The sequence below is a fragment of the Glycine soja genome, chromosome 4, assembly GCF_004193775.1.
Source record: "Glycine soja cultivar W05 chromosome 4, ASM419377v2, whole genome shotgun sequence".
Taxonomy (NCBI): Eukaryota; Viridiplantae; Streptophyta; class Magnoliopsida; order Fabales; family Fabaceae; genus Glycine; species Glycine soja.
The window spans coordinates 7,304,207-7,324,836 of NC_041005.1; the positions used below are offsets into that span (position 1 = coordinate 7,304,207).

A 20,630-nucleotide genomic window follows, 5' to 3' on the forward strand; every position below is an offset into this window, starting at 1 on the left:
TAATCTGGAATAACTTAATGTGTGCCTGTTTCCCCCCTAAAGCAAATGCCAGTAAGAAAAGTAATATTCTTAATAAAAACAATGATATGAGAAAGCTAACAGCATCATTATCTTGTAACTTTTGTTAACCATATCCCATTTTGAAGGTGTAACATTTGATAGAAGGTTTAATGACGCCATGGTGGCATTCTTATCAACATCGAATACTTACTGCAAGGCAGAATTAATTCCTCCAATCAGTTATACATAGCAGGTGCATTCCTCATCCAGGAGATTTTGGTTTGTTTGTTTGATATACAGCAAGGAGTCTTTTGACGCACCACAGAATTAGTTAGATGAATAGATGTGAATGTGATAGGGGCATAGGGCATCTGCAGCAACCATTAGAGAGAAATGGCATTGCAAAATGTATGCTTGCTTTCGTTCTCTTTTCTTTATGGGCACCAAAAGAATAAATGATGTGTCTCATATCAGAAACAGTGCTGACTTGGTGTAGGTAGGGGTGAACTGGAAAAAGACACACCAGGGTCCACCATTGGTTTATTTCAGTTGTTATGTGGGGATGGGTATATCTTGCCTATAAAGATCAGCAAGTATGCGACTCTTGTATACGAAATAGATAAATTTTGGTGTGCAATTAGACTCATACTAATTCATAGCTTATTTTCAAAACTGAAATTAATAGACCATCTTTTGGATTTACAATGACAGATATTTATTGTATCTGAACTACTCATCTTGTTTCCCTATCTGACTAGATCTATTCTGGGAATAGAACAGAGCAAGAACCTTTAGGGAAAAAGCAGCAAAGTGAAAATGAAAATGTTGTTGTACGTTCGATATATGAGATTACAATAAAGAAACGAAACTATACTTTCTTTTTAACAGCAAAATGAATTATATATTGAGTGATTTTGTTTTGGCAACAAAAAATTTTCAACACTCATTTAACAATTCTCTTTTCTCTTTTATCTTTTTTTCTTATCACATTACATAATCAATTACTTATCTTTTCTCTCTTCCTTTCTATCTCAAGTTCTAAACAACTCAAGGTTGTCTAAGAAATATTTTTCTTATATATTAATCAAGTGAATTGGAACTACCACAAGGAGTGCTAGGCACCATCCATAGCATTACATGATTGTTAACTCACTTTGTTGGTAGTAAAATCTAACCTGCCGATGAGTTTCCCAACTTAGGCTTCCTACATATACAGTTTACAAAACCAAATTGAATCACGCCTGATTTTCTTTATCGATAAATATTAATCTGTTAATTTTATTAGAAATATCAATTGGATGAATTTAAAAATGCGATCTCTCCCTTTTTCCTTCATCCTTCATCAACTATTAAATTAACCTTATATCTCCGAACCACCCCTGGAACTAATTACCTCCACATATAAGCATCACCACCCTCACTATAGCAACAACACGAGAATATAGTTTCAGCGGCATCTACCTTAGTTTACAAACCAAAGTGTTATTGTCATCAATATTCTATAATTAATAGACAGATAAGATGCAGTGGGCGCCTTCTTCATCCTTTCTTTTGTATATTCTTGCTTAACTTTTATTTTTTTATCAAATGAAAGGATGAATTAAAATATCTCATTTTATATTCTGGACCTATATCCCCTTTTTTGCTCTTAACACTTTCATATTATTCTACTTTACTGATTTTTACAATCATATGGAATTGTTGTGATACATTATTTTCGTCTTAATATGTCACTAAAAATAAGTGATTATAATACTTATATAATGAATAATCGCTCGATAATCACAATCTTTGTAATGAGCTACTGACAAGAACCAAATTCAAAGTATAAACGGATTGTTAGTTCAGGAAATATATATTTGATTTTTCTTAAACGAAATCTTGACTTTGAAATTTATAATATAAATGACTTCTCTCTCTCTCAACACACTCAAATACTTATTTGGATAATAATAAAGGAAAATGGAAAATGGGGAACTCTCCCTCCCGATCACCACATAACGATTGTCCCTAAATAATAAAAGAATGAAAATGATTTGATCGCTGAAATTAACCAAACTACCAAAGTAACTTCATGTAAATCTTTAAGTAGTTGTTGATTGCGTTGCCCCCTCCGACTTTGATTTTAACTACGTAACTCAGAAAAAGAAAAACTGTTAATACAAAATTTAAATAGATTTTTGTTGTTGTTTATGTCTATTGATAATTAACATTTTTGAAGATACATTGCCTTGGAACTCAATATTTCTTCCACTAAGATAACTATAATATTATAATAGATAATAATAACTAATAATGGTAATAAAAGCCTTAGGAGTATAAAAAATATTTAATATGCTTTTTATCTAATAACTAAGAAGATTATTAGAATATTATTAACTATAAAATTTAAAAGTACATTATTTTAATACACTATTAATACAAAAAAAAAAACTCTTACATTTAATGATATGTGTTAGTATATTATTTAATCAAACATAATTAAAACCATTAAATTAAATAATATGTCAACAAAAGATTGAATTAATGGTTTTACATTTACTGTGCATCACTTGTCAAAATTCTTTTTTACAGTGCATCAAAATTGAAATATGATATTTCATTGTGTAGAAATAAAATAAAATAAAAATAACATTGTTATTAAACATAATAAAAGACATTGAATAATATGTAAACATAAGATTGAATTAATTATTTTGTATTTACAGTACATCAAAATTGAAATATGTCATTTCATCGTATATCAAAATTGGGTTTAAATTTCAATAGAAATTTGTGTTCAAAATATTGGTCTAATGATAATATGACTAAAAAATATCATTTGTTTTTTCTTTTTGATGGAAAAAAATATGATTTGTTAACTGATAAAAGTATTAAGCATTAGGATTGAATTTATTGGTATAGTTATTGTAAATTTACATTATGTTTATCATAATACCATTTAATGTGTTCATAATATATTGTTTGGAGGAAATCTGATACCTCCGAGCATGGTGGACAACCGAGGCGATCAAGCGATCTCCGGCGAGGATGAGACTTGTAAATACTAACACAAACACTCAAATATGTATGAGATGAGTAATAAAACATATATGTTTATGCCAAAACTATACAATTAAAATAATGAAATGATCAAATATAATAGCACAAACATATATGTTTATGCCAAAACTATACAATTAAAATAATGAAATGATCAAATATACTAGCACAAACACTCAAATACTAGCACAAACATTTATGTTTATGCCAATAAATGTGTGAGATGAGTAATAAAACTTAAATATGTACCTGTAGACATAAAAATGTCTTATACAGAGGTACTGTGGTAGAATGGCGAGAAAAGCAATTTTTTTTATCAGCCAGCCAGAAAAGCAATTTGGTAGTTACTGTGAGCCAGTCACTAATGAACATTCACACATAATTTGAGTATTTTAAATTTTTTTCATGATATTATTTATTTTATGAAAGTTTATAATATTTATCTTTTATAAAAATATTATAAATTTTTTGGAAATTTTTTGGATCACTGCATGATAGGTCCAAAAAAATCCAAAATAATATTAAATTATATGTATACCAGCAAAACTAACATAATTTACTACACTGTGCTAATATATATATATATATATATATATATATATACACATTTTTTTGTGTCATAATATATATATATATATATATATATATATATATATATAATATTTATATTAATAGTTTAAGTTTTGCTAGCTAAAGATTATAATAAGAGAAATTATATTAGTTCAATGCCAAAGCAACAGTATATATGGAATATTTGTATATTATATAACTACACATATTTTTCTTAATATGAGATTAATCTTTAGCTTTTTAGTGAATAATATTCTCTGATTTTTTTTTCTCCTTCCAATCATCACATTAGATGTAGTGTACTGATACTATATATCTCATCCCAATGTTATAAATATTACTTGCCACATCCTCCTAGTTAGCCATCAGAACAAGTGAACAAACCCATACCCTTATTACTTGACCCTTCTTTTTCTTTGTTGGCACTTTGATTTTGATTTTGTCTAAAACTTTGACCCCTCTCAAGAAAAGGAGACATGGACAAGACTAAGTTGAGACAACAGGCCGTCTTCATACGAAGTTCACTCTTTGATGAGGTCTTTAATTTGCACTTTTTTTTTTGTTTACATTTATTCTTTCTATTTATCTTTTTCTTCTTTATTTTATTAAATTTGGATTATGCGAAAACTTTTTTATTGGCAAATCCCGCTGCTATTTTTTTTAGTGAAATACTGTCGTTTCACTCTTTATTATTGAAGTGATAAAAAAACACAAAATTTTGAGTCTCATACCTTAACTAAATAAATATATTTGTAATTTTTAATATATTTAAACTGATAAGTATGTGTTAGAATGAATGTGTTATCGTCACTTGTTTTTTTTATTGACTGAGAGCTAGAGCGAATTTGATAGCACTATTTTTAATTTAATCTTCTCACTATTTTAATTGCATATTTTTAGCATATTTGTTAGTTTGGCATCCAATATTTGAAAGAAACACAGATGTGGCAGTAAAATGATGAAGTACTTATATGTATACTAGAGTGATACGTTAGCATTTTCATTATATTAGTATATGTCTAGTTAATTAACAGACGAACTAAAATTGAACAATTAAAAGAATGACCGATAAAATTTGCCAAGAAAATGAGAAAATCAAATTCAATAAGTGAGTGATGATCATAGAGAGAAAAAAATACAATTAAATCTTTTTTTTTTCATTTGGCTTAGTTATATTTTAAATTCTTAATTTTGCAAATTTTGTCCCTTCTTTTTGGAATTTGGTCTCTCAATATTTTAATTGTACAATTTTAATTCAGCTTAACATTCATTCGATATTCAATTGAAATGCAGACATGACAATGCAGTAGAATGTCATGTTAATGTGCTGACATAATAGTGCAGTAGAGTATTATGTTGATATTTCTATTAAATATTATGTTAAGTTAATAAATAGACCAAAACTATGCAATTAAAATAATGAAATGATCAAATTCATAAAAAAAACAATTAATAATAATTAAATAAATAATAAAATGACCAAAAATACAATTAAATGTTTTTCATCTAAACTCTATATTGTCTAATTTAAGAATGCAATAAATCTACCTGTATTAACTTTTTTTTAACCATCATAATTATGATTTTTGAATTTCTAACCCCAAAGTATACTGTCCACAAGTTTCAATCTTTTTTTTCAAGTTGATTATAATATTAATTTTCAAACTGAGATGAGATACATTCTAAGTTTCTCATCTCATTCTAAAGATGTATTTAATCTTTTACCTTAGATTTGATTGTAATAGCAAATTCGAATTATAAGTCATTCAATTCAATTTGATAATCTCTGCATTGTTTTAGGACTCGTTGAAGTCATATCCACCAGAATGCAAACAGATGAAAATTAAAGGCCAATGTGTTAGGAATCACAACAATGAAAATACTTTTCCTGCTATGTGGTAGCCTTGGCTATGCTGCTTTCGGAGATGACATGCACACCTGGAAACATCCTCACTGGTTTTGGATTTTACGAGCCATTCTGGTTGGTTGCCCTTGGGAATGTGTGCATTGTAACCCACATGGTGGGAGCATATCGGGTTCCATCCTCTTTTTTATGAATTTTAATGTTGAGCCTCCACTTTCTTATGATACAATATATATGAGCTAATGTGAGTATATGAAAGGAAAAAAAATATTAATTTTAAGAGAAAATAAATTATATATTAACGTTAAATGGGATAAAATTTGTTGATTTTTATATTGTTATCTAATTATAAATTGTGTAAATAATAAATTTGTTAATTTTTATAATTATTATTTTAAAAATTATATATACCAATGATGACTTCTAATTGACTGACAGTATAAAAGTTTTTACATTAAACTTTGATTTCAATAGTATCATTAGACAAAAATATTTTCAACTCTCTTACATGCTACATTTCTTGTGTACGTATTTGTTAAATTATATATGATGTCTAATGTGAGATATCATTAATTATTATGGGACAGGTGCTTGGCCAAGCACTATTTCGTATAATTGAGATGGGTGCGAACATGGCGTGGCCACGTTCAGATTTCATAAACAAGGAATGCCTAACCAAAATAACATGCAGTTTCAACTTGTTTAGGCTAATTTGGAGGACAATATACATGGCATTTGGCCTCTCATCGTCTTTTTCCCTATACAAATGCACGTTGCACAGAAACAAATCACAAGATTATCGTTGAAATGGTGTGTGCTCCAGCTATTGAGCTTTGTGTGCTTCCTTGTTTCGGTATTCGCCGGAGTTGGTTCCATTCGTGGAATTAGCAAGAATATCAAAAAATACAAACTTTTCACGTATAAACAATAGGCCATTTTGCGAATTACTTACTATCTTTCGTGTACGTTTAAGATATATGTGAATGTAGATGGACAGAAAATGACATGTAACCCGTTAAAATTGAGCAGATAATTATGCAGATGTAATACTCTTCAACTAATTAATAATTTAATATAATAGGTTAGATAGTACTCATGTGAAAATTGTTTTTTCAACCCATACACTCACAGTAATTAAATTATTTTATACACTGTTAGTTTGAATACTACTTTTCAGTAACTACAATTAATTAATAATTAATAAAGGAATTGCATTACTAATAACTATTCTCAAAGTAATTCTAAGTAACTATTTCCTACCAATATCTAACGTTTTGATATCAACTTCAAGGACAAGGTTGGTAGCAAGAGAGAAACAAATCAAGGCATCCATGATAGAATTGCAAAAGAAATATGCAAAACAAATACTAATAATAGGATGAACAACTTTTCCTAGTGATTAGTCCAAAGGCCAATTAATATTGTGTCCAAGGTTTGGCCTAATCCATTGATCTGATTTAAGCTTTTGTTATGGATTTTTTGGCCCAATTTATCCCATCATAAGCCATTTGGAAAATCAGAAGCTAATGTAGCTAAGGAGTGGACTGCCCGATTTGTTCTATACGGCTTGATTACAAGAAATCTAGAAAAATGAAATGATTGAAAATTGAGTTATTCCATATTTATGTTCCTAAAAGTGAATAGGTTCCTCCCCATGTCTATAATTTCAACTCCTTTTCTCGTCTTACACAGATATATGATAGTCAATTTCAGCACACGTGCGTTGAAAGAACCTGTGGCCCACAAATTAGCTCCCCAACAAGAGTGTATGAAATAGGCTTCTTCACGTCTTCGACATCTTCCGCTGAACACTGATCCAAAGTAGCAGCAGTGTTCTTGATAATATTTTTATTTTTAGAATAGAAAGTGATAGTGACATAGTATTAAAAGATATATAGTTGAATGAAAAAGCTAGTTAAAAAGAGAATTTTGGTAAAAGGCCTGATGTTGGTAGCTCTTGTTTTTCGGATTTCTCTCTCACATACAAAGCTGTGAGCCTGTGCAATAGCACAGCCCCACCACCAAATAAAATGTCTGTTTCAATTTTTTTCATAACTTCTACATTTTTTTAAAACTTTCATTGTAGAGTAATCATGCCATATTTAAGACTTTCTTTTCCTCTCTTGAAATATGTATCCCATTCTTCCTTAACGCAATTTTCTGAAACTCCAAAAATAGTTTGCAATTGCTTTTGTAAATATGTTTATAATTTGGTCTTCTATCCTGCAGAACATAAGTGGGATTCGTTTAGTCGTCAGTGCTTCTATGATAAAATGGTATTTAATAGTTGTATGCATGTGTTGTTTGTTGATGATGGAATAAATCTATTGTTGATTTGTTGTCACAGTAAATTATGGTAGATTCATCTTGTTGTTCCCTCATTTTTGCAAGTATAATCTGAATTTATATATCTTAACTTGTAGCTTCAGCTGCTGCCAGCCTGCCACGTACTCTGTTGTGCAATTGTTGTTTGTTTTTTATGTCATAGCCCGATGTCATCCACCAAACTAATTAATTAATTTAGTTATTAATATTAATTTGTCTATAATTATAATATTTTTTAAAATTTATTCTTAATTTTATTAGAAATCTATTTATTTTTTTCAATCTCCTTAGGAGAGAGGAAAAGATAATTTAAGATATTTTAGTAAAATAATAATTAATACATAAGAAAGATAAAATGAAATCATACAATAAAGAATAAGAAAAATTGGTAACTATGTCTTATAAATAACAACAAAGACATTACCATTTTTTCTTTAAATTATTTGAGTTGCACGAAAGGAATTTAACTTGTTTTCTACGTGAACCTTGATAGAAGACTTTAGTGTACATGAAATTTGGCTGTGTGGGTGTTAGATACAATAGGCTTACAATAGTGCTCCATCATCTTTTATAGTAGCTTCTCATTTGTCACAGATGGAGTAGCAACTGGCTTGCAACCAACCCTACATCTTGAACTTCTTTAATGTATAAATCTTCATTATATTTCTTGTGAGAGATAAACATTTCTTCTTTTGTTGTCTCACCTCTATGGCGAGGAATTAAATCCTCATAGTATATAAGATCATCTTCATATTGTTTCCTGTACCTCTATATGAGATCATCTATACATAGGGATCAATGAGAGTGTATCATGCTCACCTGTGCACATAAGATCATCTTCATATTCTTAATTTTTTTTCTCTCTAATTTTAGAATGCACCTCGTTTATCCTTAATATAGTTTAGATGACGATAAAACGAAAAATGATTTAGATAGTATTTAAGAAAAAAAATAATTTAAATAGTGATGTATTTTAAAAGACTTAAATATGTTTTTAGTTTTTTAAATGTAAGTGACTTTCATTTTAATCCTTTAAATTTGAAATTGTTTTTTTAGTTCCTCAAATATGTAAAATAAAATAGAAAATAAGAAATTCATAATTTTTGACATTTTTTATTGTCGTAATATGATTTTCTATTTTATATTTAAAAATAAGATTTCTTTCCTTATGGTTTGAAACTTCTAAAATTAAGTCAATAAAAAAAATTAAAGTAATTTTTAAAGTGATTAATGAATTTTTAATTTTTTTATTAACTTGATTATAACAATTTTTAACTCACCAGAAATGTATTTTAAAATATAAAATACAAAATCAAACTTTGGAGGTCAACAATGATAACAAATTGCGATTTTCTTATTCTATGTTTGTCTCGTGCTATGCAAAAGTACTACAAAATATATTTTATTATTTCAAGTACTTAAAAAAAATATTTTGAATTTAGAGGACTAAAAAGAAATTAATTCAATTTTAAAGGACTAAAAATATATTTAAGTCAAATCAAAATTTAGAGTGACAATTTTAGAGAACTAAAACCAAAATTAAAAAATTTGAGAAAAAATAAAATTATACTTTATCCTAATAATAATAATATATTAAATTATTATTATTATTATATATTTGTTGCCACATTTAAAATTTTGGATTTAGGACCGTTAACTAATTTATTTAAAAGTAGGTTTATCGGTTTATTTAATTATGTATTTATTTTAAAATTAGGTCAAAATTTAAAAATATTAATCCATTCATTAGAAAAATAAGTGTCAAGTAAATAAGTCAAATTTATACTTCAAATTTAAGAAAGGTTCTATCTATTTAAAGTCAAGTCTGGCCTTTCAATATTTAAAAGTCACTTAATGTCTGATTAATTTAAGTTAAACGTACTGAATGAACTCAATTAAATGTATAAAATTCTTTCAGCATTTAGTTTTATCGTATGCACTGTAAAATTCTTTCAACATTTATCTTCAGCTAATTAATGTTGAAGAGACCTCACTTGTTAGTGCTTCTCTAATCACTTTTAAATTTAGCACATTAACTATATAAAAATTTATTCATGTTATTGAACGTTTTCACGTGGACAAGCAAAAACCTAAAAATATTGAAACATTAAGGTCACGTTCGGTTTGAATGTTTATTTTTTGTTTTTGTTTTAAAATTTTTAAGATTTATAAAACATATATTAAGAAGAAAATATCCGAAAATGTCACCATGTTTTTACTTGTTTAGAAAAAACTCAAAAATTTGATTTGTTGTTTTTAGTTTTTGGTATGTTTTTAAAAATATATTTAAAGAATATGTTTTCTATAAATTTGAATCAAACTATTTTTATTCTTATTCTCTGATTTCTTTGAAAATAAAAACAGAAATCAATCAAATCAAACATCATTTAAAACATCTTTAACTATTGATAATGGAAATTTATTTAGAACTTTTCTGCGTTTTGATTTAAGTCAAATGTATCCAAAACATATTTTTTCACATTTGATTTTAATAAATATATTTTATATGGGATATTTATAATTAAATAATTAATTGTGAGTAGTTTTTTGTCTGACTAGCCGTGTTTGAATGGCTTTCAACAAAATCATTAAAATGGCATAAAGTTGAGTCAAAATCTAGATTTAATAAATTCTATTAAGACCTTATATGTGTGAATAAATTTTAAGGATTTACTAACATGTGCCCTTAAATTATTAGTTAAGAAATTAAAAGATAAAAATATTCATTATAAAAAATTATAGGAAAGTGTAAAAAAGATTACAAACAGTATTCCAATTAATAAAATTATTTTTTCAATTCTTTAACCAATATCCAAAAATACTAATTAGCATTTGCCTAAGTTTTGTAATATGATTTGCTAGAATTGAATTTAGCTATAATCTTGTTCAAGATCACAAAATTAAGATTATTTAAAACTATAAATGTATGAAAAGCATTTGATTTCTCTCCACATTGAATGTAAATCCAATTGTAATTTCGATATTTGAAGGTTTTTGAAGTTATGAATATGACGCCATTACAATAAAAAAAAAAAAAAAGGTAGCTGTTTTACTGGCGGTTAAGGTTGTCGTTTACCAATGGTTTAAACCGCCGCTAGTCCTCTTGAATAATCGAAAATTTAGCCAATTTCTAAATTATGCTTCCACCACGTAACTAACAATACCACTAGGAACATCATCATAAGCAACTATGAGTAAGTTTTGTTAGTAGTAGCAAACAATTGGTTATTTACTTATTTTGTCAAATAATAATTATGAAAGTAAGAAAAGGTATTTCACTGTACCATACCTTTCTCTACCTTTTGGCTAAGTTCAAGGTATTCCACTGTACCCAAAACATATTAAGGAAAGACACTGAAATGTTGGAGCCATTCTCCACTCTACTTTAATTAGTTCTTGTTGTTTTATTCGAATCTCCCTCCCACTAATGCAGTTTATAAAATTATATCTATGTCAATCACAAGCATTTCATTATGACCGTTCAAATAGCACGACCAATTTGCTTCTTCTTCTTCTACTACTGAATAATGTTCCTCTGTTCATGCATGCACCATGTGTGGTCAACGGATTTTCTGTAATTGAAAATTTCACGCATTGATGTAGTCACTTAATCGAACTTATTGGATGAAGATTAAATGGTTTAGATTTTAAAGGTGTGCTTTAAATTTATCTTTTAATTGAAATATATGTGTCCAATTATAATCTAACGACTTCAGTTCATGTGGTCTGTGTGAATGAATATATGAACTAGGGAGAACAGCGAATCCAGATTCCCATTATGTAATGCCACCACCTGCCTATAAATATAACCACTGTATCGCTCCACTATATATGTAACTTTTAATGTTTTAAATTATAAGCATACATATCTAGCTATATAATATTAAATATTGATAATTGAATCACTTTTCAATAAATTCTTCTTAATATTAAGCAGATTTTTCAATTTAATATTTATAATATTAGGTTGTGATTATATTTAATAAAGAAATATTTCCCTACATACTTCAAATAACAGCTTAAAAATTATAATAAAATATTCACAGGGAAATATTTAATTAAATAAATCAATACAAACTTGCTATAATATAATAAAATATTCATCCTTAAAATATTATAATAATTTTGTTTTTTAATAATGTTTTAGTTTTTTTACCTTATATGCATATAAATCACTATATTACATGTTAAGTGTGAATATTTTTAGAGATAGGAAATATTTATAATTATTACTCTTTATTTTTAATAGCATAATTTTATAACTTTTAATAACTGTTGGGATTATTCCCTTCTCCCTTTAAGTATTACTTTGGTCAATCGCTAATATAAAAAAAATACTTGGTCGACCAATAACTTTTTTCATTCACTATCACAAAAGTGTCTTTTCACGTTGTCTTATCTACATCAGTTATAAAAAAACCGATGTAGTAAATGATACTGTGACATTTTTGACATTTTTGAAGTCATTGTTTTCATTCTTCCATTGCCTTATTTTTTTTTTATTGTAGTTTGGTATAAATATCAATTTTGAGATGGTATGATGTAGTATGTTTCTATATATCAATGAAATTACTTAATGAAGCACATTCTAAGACTGTTTTTATGAAAGAACTGTTTTAGAAGAGATACATTTTAAGATCGTTCTTATTAAAAGATTGTCTTAAAAGATGCATATTCTAAGACGAGTTTTATATAAGAACCATCTTAAAAAGATATATATTTTTTAAGATGATTTATTCTATAACCATCGTGATACATCAATCACTTTTAATGTCGTTAGTTTCAAAAACGATTTCACAACCATATTTAAATGTATATTAAAATTGTCGTTAAAAGTTAATTTTCTAGTAGTGATTGCCCATCATTTATGTTGTGTTTCATTATCTTCATCAAACTTTGGAGTTTTATGATAAAAAGTGTATTTTTACTTTTTAGTACTCTTCTATAATATTTAAGGAATATTGAGAAAGATATTGGTTTCCCTTTCACAAATGATGTTTTATACCATAAGTGGATCTTTATTGTGAGATTGATGTGCTTTCCTTAAAAAATAGGATTAATTAAATTTTTACTTAAAAAATTGATTTAAAATCTATCGAAGAATCTAGTCAATTACTTGAGATGATGTATAAGTTGTAAATTTTTTTATAAAAAATATTTTCTATTAAATGTCTTATTGATCAATATAAATTATTAAATAATAAAATAACCAAAAATTCTCCTTAACAAGAAAAAAATGTCAAAACCTCCTTATCTAATACTTCTTTTAGTTCAAAATGACATATATTTAAGATTTTTGAAGATAACAAAAGATAAATATAAAATAGATATTTTAGTTCAAAATGACATATATTTAACCAATAACCATGACAATATTTGATGGTTATAAATTTATATTTAAAAATGTGATTTAAGTTTTAAAATAGGTAGTATAAATGATTTAAGTTTAAAAGGGTGCCAGAGATGAGCATTTGCATACACAAGGACACTCGGATAAGGGGGAAGTGAACTCCCTTTTCGTTTGTGTTGGTTTTGTGGAGGAAAGTATAAAAAACAGAGGAGAGAAGAGAGACAATGGATATGTGGAGGATATAGAATTATTCTATTCTAATTCAAATTGTTTTCAGCGATAAAATAAATAGCAACAGATAAACTAATTAGATAACAAGATATTAGTAAAACAAAACTAACTTGTTCCTTAAAGATAAGAGGAACCACTTATTGATTAGTCTAATCCATTAAAACTGACTCACTGCTAAAATATAGGAAATCAACTTATTTACTAAATCCTATTTTAAAAACTGAAAAATAAAATATTATGCAGTTACAAAAATATATCTGCAACAGTTTGAAACCGGTTTATATAAACTCAGTGGGTGCTCGTAACTTTTCCCCATATTCCTTTTTCGACATTTTTCTTTATTCTCTCTCATTTTCCCACGACTCTGCTCTCTCATATATTAGGTGCTCCCGCTTCTGAGATAACAAATTCCTTCATCATTAATCAATGGACATTGAAGCAGGTAAGGATATTCCTTCAAGAGACCCAGCGGAACTCGACGACGATGGTAGAGTCAAAAGAACCGGTTAGTATGCTTTCTCTATCAATGCATTTATGATATTATTGGAAAAAATTTAAGTTAAAAATAAAATTAAATTTGAATATATAATTGTATCCAATTCCTCTATTCTCCTGTTTTTATTTCATATTTCAGATTATTAGTATTATGCATGTATTTTATGTGGCTAAGATACTCAAAACATGATGCCAAAAATCTACATATTAATTTGTTCATGTGCCATTTGAAAGGGATCGGGTAAATTAAACTAAACTTGCGAAATAATACTTTTGAAGAAGACAGAAACCTAAATTAACTAAAAACTGCGTGTTTTACGTTGTAGATCTACTGTATTATTAATATTGATGATTACGAGTTTTTCTGTTATATTATATTGGAAAAAAACAACGTTTTGAAAAAGTTTTCATGGACATATCTTGAAGGGTGATTTGGGGTCAGAAGATTCCACGTGAATGGTATCTACCGATGACAAACACTAACACGTTATTTGAGATATTCCCTTAATGCGCGTCCATTTAAGGGTTAGGATTCTTAAAATTGAAGATGATGCATGAGTTTGGACTCACTCGGAACATACCGATTCAAAAAAAAGCTTTGATAATATGTAAGATAATCCTACTTTTATAGTATTAATTCTGAAGAAGAGTGAAGAAGGAGTACTAGTATAACATAGTTGCATCACAAGAAACGGAGAGTAAGAAAGCAGAATCATAGACACGGAGAGTAAGAAAGCAGAATCATCAAGAGATAATGGAATTATGATCTAATAACTTAACACACTTTTTCCCTTACTCTTAATAAAAGTCTCACATCAAGTAATTCATGAACATGATAAGTGTTTATATAGTTGGATAGACCATCCTCTTATGAACTTTTGTCCAATGGATATCGCTAGTCCTCGCTTTGTGGTATATGGTTAGTGATTAGTGTAACTAACTTTTCTCCTTCATTGCATTCCTCTTTTTGCTCAACTTTTTTATGGTTTCTTGATTTGCCTACTCTAATGGCATAACATATTGTCCGAACTAATTCATGTTACTTTTTTTTGTCTCCTGAATCAAAGAATATGAATGTCTTCTAACCCATAGATCATATCAATTCTACCCGTAGTGTGTATTTGTTATTAGCTCAAGAAAGATTTTCATAACGCTGGATAGATAGTATGACGTTACATATTTTTATAAAAAAATTATATTAGACTAATTAAAAACTGAAAGCATAACCTAAAATTTTGGAATCAAATTTGTTGTCTCTCCTTTTTATGTCCATCCATTTAATTAAATAGCGACAACATAGCAAAAACAATTAATAGCTAAGGTGAAATATTATATAAAAAAGGATTTTCATTCAATTATCCAATTGAAGAAAACAATACATGACAGCCAATTTGAATCTTTAGATTTTGGGCTGTGGAGCAATTGCGTATTCGTACTTGGATGCCGACATCCCCGTTCAGCAAAAATCTCTTTTATTTTACCGATAACTTAATTTAATACAAATACCCTTCTTAAGAACAATGCTTACAGGCTTACAGCTAAAAAGAACTACACAAGTTCTCAAATTCATCTGAAATAAAATACACCTAGAACAGACAAATAAAAAATACTACTACCATATATGCATGGGATTGGGATTTTACTTTTACAAAACTGGTCCAAGGAATCAACTCTTTTTGGAAAACTGGGCCAAGGAGGCAACTAAGTTTCCAACCAACCATGTGCAATGTGTTTTATCTTTTAGTTTTAGACAAAGCAAATGGTGAAAATAACGAAGCTGATCCACTCTCAGCAAAAGGAAGAAAAATATTGTGGCCATGAAACTCCCTTTGACACCTACCGTACGGAAACAGACGCGTATTCTTTTGTGTTTCACATGCCATTCCATTTCCAAAAGTGAATCGCTAAGCCCAACTAGACAGATCTCAGTTAGTCATAGTCACATGGGCCGCGAAATGGTCTGCCTAACTCACAGCTCTTAGGGTTTCTATTAGATGAAATTGAGGTGCATTATGCGAGTTCATTTATAAAATTGGTATTGATACGTAAATTTATAGTCTAACAACTCACTAAAGTCGCTCAAGTAGTAGGAGTTAAGTAGATATATGAAAAATTTATGTTCGATTTTCATAATCTTCATTGTACATAATAAAAACTAAAAATTATAGACCAACTCATTTGAGCTTTTTTTACTATTCAAAAGTAAAAAAGGAAATCATAAATAGTTTGGATTGTTCTACGAAACATTTGGGTTAAATCATAAATTAAGTATTTTATGTTTTTTTTTTAAATAAATTAAGTAATTTTTAAGGATTGAATCAAGGTTTTTTTTTTTTTTTCACACACGTGATCTAGCAAACCTTTAAGCTAAGATTAAAAAAGAATGGAGTTAAGTTTTCGATTTGACCAAAAGTTGGTAAACTCATCGTCAAGTGTTCATTTAACACAAAAAAGTTGATTGCATAAATATATTTGGAATAATAATATAAAAATATCTTATCATTTTAAATATTCTTTCAGCACTTCTCATTTCTCCATGTTTTTATCTTCCTATCACATAATAAATTTTATCATATCATACCCATCTTTTTTTCAAAACAAAAACTAAAGCATATAAAAAATGGTATTATTTTGCATTTTTAAAGAAACTTTAGTTTATTTTTATAATTAATAAAAATACATCATTTTTTTTTGTTTTTTTTTTTCAACAATTGCAATTTTTTACCCTCTCCCTCAAAATTTGATTTGACACCAAAAACAGGTGTGGAGTGTGCACTTCGGACAAACAGATATAAACTACTACTACTATTTAACTTTTCTTATTAAAGTAATCAATCATATTCTTTTATGGTTTAACTTGCGGCAGAATAAGCTAAACACTAAACAGTTTATGTGGATTGGGATGGTTACTTTGCATTGCAGGGAACGTGTTCATTGCTACCACGCACATAGTAACGGTGGTGGTGGGTGCAGGAGTGTTGGCTCTGGCATGGGCCATGGCTCAGCTTGGATGGATAGCTGGCATAGCCGTGATGGTCCTCTTTGCATGCATTTCCGTTTACACTTACAATCTTATAGCTGATTGCTATAGATATCCTGACCCAGTCAGTGGCAAGAGGAACTACACTTACATGCAGGCTGTTGATGCCTACCTTGGTATCATAATCTTACTTAATCTACTTTCCCTACCTATATATTCTTATGCATGCATAAGGATAGATTAATTAATTTTCTATCAATCAAAATTAAATCATGTAAATATATAAATTCATTGCCTATTTTAAATGTTTGATTACTTCCATATAACAAATTAGGTGGAAAAATGCACGTGTTTTGCGGATCTGTCCTATATGGGAAGCTCGCTGGGGTTACAGTGGGCTACACTATAACTAGTTCTATAAGCTTGGTGTACGTTATTTTATTTTATTACATTCATAAACTAATTAATCATTTGTGTTGCTGATTGTGCATAATACTAATAATTAATTAGATGAGGGGCTCTGAAATTCATCTTCTTTTGTATAATAATAATGACTCTGATTGTGGCAGGGCTATAAAGAAAGCCATTTGCTTTCACAAAAAAGGCCATGCTGCTTATTGCAAGTTTTCAAATAATCCCTATATGATTGGTTTTGGGATTTTCCAAATTTTATTGTCTCAAATCCCAAATTTCCACAAGTTAACGTGGCTTTCAACCATTGCTGCTGCTACCTCTTTCGGTTATGCATTCATTGGAAGTGGGCTTTCTCTGGCAGTGGTGGTCTCAGGTATGAATTTTACCTATATTTTTTCAAAATCTTTCCAATAATTCCGAAGTTTTAATACAATATAGTATTTATAAAGAATGTCTCTACACCAATTTCTTTTTTGGAGGTTTCCCCTGTATAGAAGGGTGTTTTATGAGTAGATTCGTTGACAGTTTTATTCCAATCATGTATTACTTACTATGGGAGGCATTTGGGGTGTGAACAGGTAAAGGAGAAGCAACCAGTATATTTGGAAACAAAGTAGGACCTGATTTATCTGAAGCGGATAAAGTTTGGAAGGTTTTCAGTGCTTTGGGAAACATTGCACTTGCTTGCTCTTTTGCTACTGTTATTTATGACATAATGGTAAGTAATAACACATTATTAAAGTAATTATACTATCACACTATACTAAGAAAATAGATAGAAATAAGTCATTCTGTGAAATTTGATTGTTATGGATGTGAGTGGATTATTTAGGACACATTGAAGTCATATCCACCAGAAAACAAACAGATGAAAAAGGCGAATGTGTTAGGAATCACAGCAATGACAATACTTTTCCTGCTATGCGGTGGCCTTGGCTATGCTGCTTTCGGACATGACACACCGGGGAACATCCTCACCGGCTTTGGATTTTACGAGCCATTCTGGTTGGTCGCCCTTGGCAATGTTTTCATCGTAATCCACATGGTTGGAGCATATCAGGTTCGATCCTTTTATTTATGAAATTCAATCTCTCCTTCCTTCTCCCTCTCTATATAAATATATTAGAAGAGAATTTCTTTTAAGAGAAGATAAGATATTTCTAAATCTTCCAATACCATCCTCCTACTCATTTTCTTACTTTCTTACATGGTAAGTATATAATAATAAGTACATGACTTAAATATGTTTTTAATCCATGTAATGTTATTTGACAGGTGATGGCTCAACCATTGTTTCGTGTAATTGAGATGGGTGCTAACATGGCATGGCCGCGTTCAGATTTCATTAACAAGGGCTACCCCATCAAAATGGGCTCCTTAACATTTAACATCAACTTGTTTAGGCTAATTTGGAGGTCAATGTATGTGGTAGTGGCTACAGTTATTGCCATGGCCATGCCATTTTTCAATGAGTTTCTTGCCTTGCTTGGAGCAATTGGGTTTTGGCCTCTCATTGTCTTCTTCCCTGTACAAATGCACATTGCACAGAAACAGGTAAAAAGACTATCATTGAAGTGGTGTTGTCTTCAAATATTGAGCTTCTCATGCTTCCTAGTTACAGTTTCCGCGGCAGTTGGTTCCATTCGTGGAATTAGCAAGAATATAAAAAAATACAAACTTTTCATGTATAAACAATAGGGCATTTGGTTGCACATTCTTGTGTCTCACATTTGAGATATGTGAATATAGCTATAGCTAGGCAGAAAAATAAGTGAGACAAGTTAATTTCAACAAGGCAGTGAAAATTATCTGAAAGTAAAATTATTTGTCAGCTACATTATTCCAACTTACAGTGTGAGCAAACATTATTTCAACTAGTCAAAACATTTCTGCCTCAGTTATATCAAATTACTCTCATTTATGTTTATGTATATGCTTAATCTTCTTAATCATCCATCTCTTTCATTTATCCCTATTTCTAAGTTGAATTTAAATAGTTTTTTTTAAAAAAAAATTGTTAATAGTTAAAAATAACATTATATCTCTATTTATTTCCTCTTTAAATAGATCTAGAATCAAACAAGAAAACAAATCCATCCCTTGTTATTAGGTATGACTAACAATATCATATCTGATAAAAAAAACAATCAACGAAAAGTCTAGGTGATTAAATGGAAAAAAAAACTCCTAGAAATCGATGTATTTGTTTTTGGTGGTCTATTCTGCTGTTTCTATAGTGGATTTGTTAATTGAATCATTGTCAAACAGAAGATAAGAAAAGGAACACTTGGATAGTTGGAGGTTTGGACTTCAAACGTTGAGCTTTTTGTGCTTGCTTGTGTCGTTGGCTGCATCATCCATTCATAGATTGGGCCATGCTCTTGGTAAATACAAGGCCAAGTCCAAGGAATAGTATACTTTATTGTCCTGTGTCTGTTTATAAACTAAATTTGTATAAGATTAATGGTGATTTTGCTCCTTAAAAAATGGGTGTCCTATTTGGTTTTAGTCCGTGAATTTAAAATCTTAAGTTTTCATTTTTATATTTTTGAAATACCCAAACTTTAGTTCTTAAAATCAAATGGTTTCGTCCCTTGCAGTGTTAACTTTAAGGATTAAAGTTGGGTATTTCAAAACGCATAGAGATACCTGTGGTTAACCTAATTTTTTAAATAAAAATGATACGCATAAGAATAATTTACTAACCTCTTATAAATTATGTTCTCTATTCAGTCCTAAGCCGTCATTACACAATTCTAGATTGTTTTGCTGAAAATGAGCAATGAGATTCCTTTCAAATGTAGCTGGTGAATTCAACTTGTAAATTGTAAGTAAATCTTGGATGAAGAAAGTATCAGAATTATTATCACATTCATTTGAAACCTAATATACAAAAATTTAAATCATGTAGTGGACACCAAACTATACTTTTCAAATACTTCCTTTGTCTATGATTATAGTAACATTGCAAAGTATGTTTCACAGAGTATGGTATGGGCCACTTTCAGTGAAATGTTTTCAAGACTAATCATCTTGGTGACAAATCAGCGAACAAATACTCTGTCCTGGTCTAAGTAATGATATTTCCTAATTTTGATTTTTGACGTCTATCTTCTTTTCACATATTTAACATTGCATACTACTCAGCCACACAAATCGATTGCTGAAATTGTTTTTAGTCGTGTGTATTCCCATTGTATTGTTTCATGTCTAAGCATGTGCTTAGTTGAGTCTTTGCAAAATTGATATTAAATTGAAGTATTTTATGTTTTTGGATGTCTTATTTTGAAAGCAAGTTTGGTGTAAAATTTTCAACTCAGCACAAAAACTAACCTTTATCACTTCTATTGTGTGTTTGG

General features: G+C 29.0%; 1 protein-coding gene across 1 annotated transcript; it reads left to right on the forward strand.

Moving 5' to 3' along the window:
• Nucleotides 1–13,708: 13,708 nt before the first annotated feature.
• On the forward strand, nt 13,709–19,220 carry LOC114409142 (amino acid permease 8-like). Its single transcript, XM_028372479.1, has 7 exons — nt 13,709–13,887; nt 16,800–17,033; nt 17,192–17,285; nt 17,427–17,644; nt 17,850–17,989; nt 18,104–18,331; nt 18,547–19,220. Exons 1-7 carry the CDS (start codon nt 13,809–13,811, stop codon nt 18,967–18,969), a joined length of 1,416 nt encoding a protein of 471 aa, XP_028228280.1. The 5' UTR covers nt 13,709–13,808; the 3' UTR covers nt 18,970–19,220.
• Nucleotides 19,221–20,630: the final 1,410 nt, after the last annotated feature.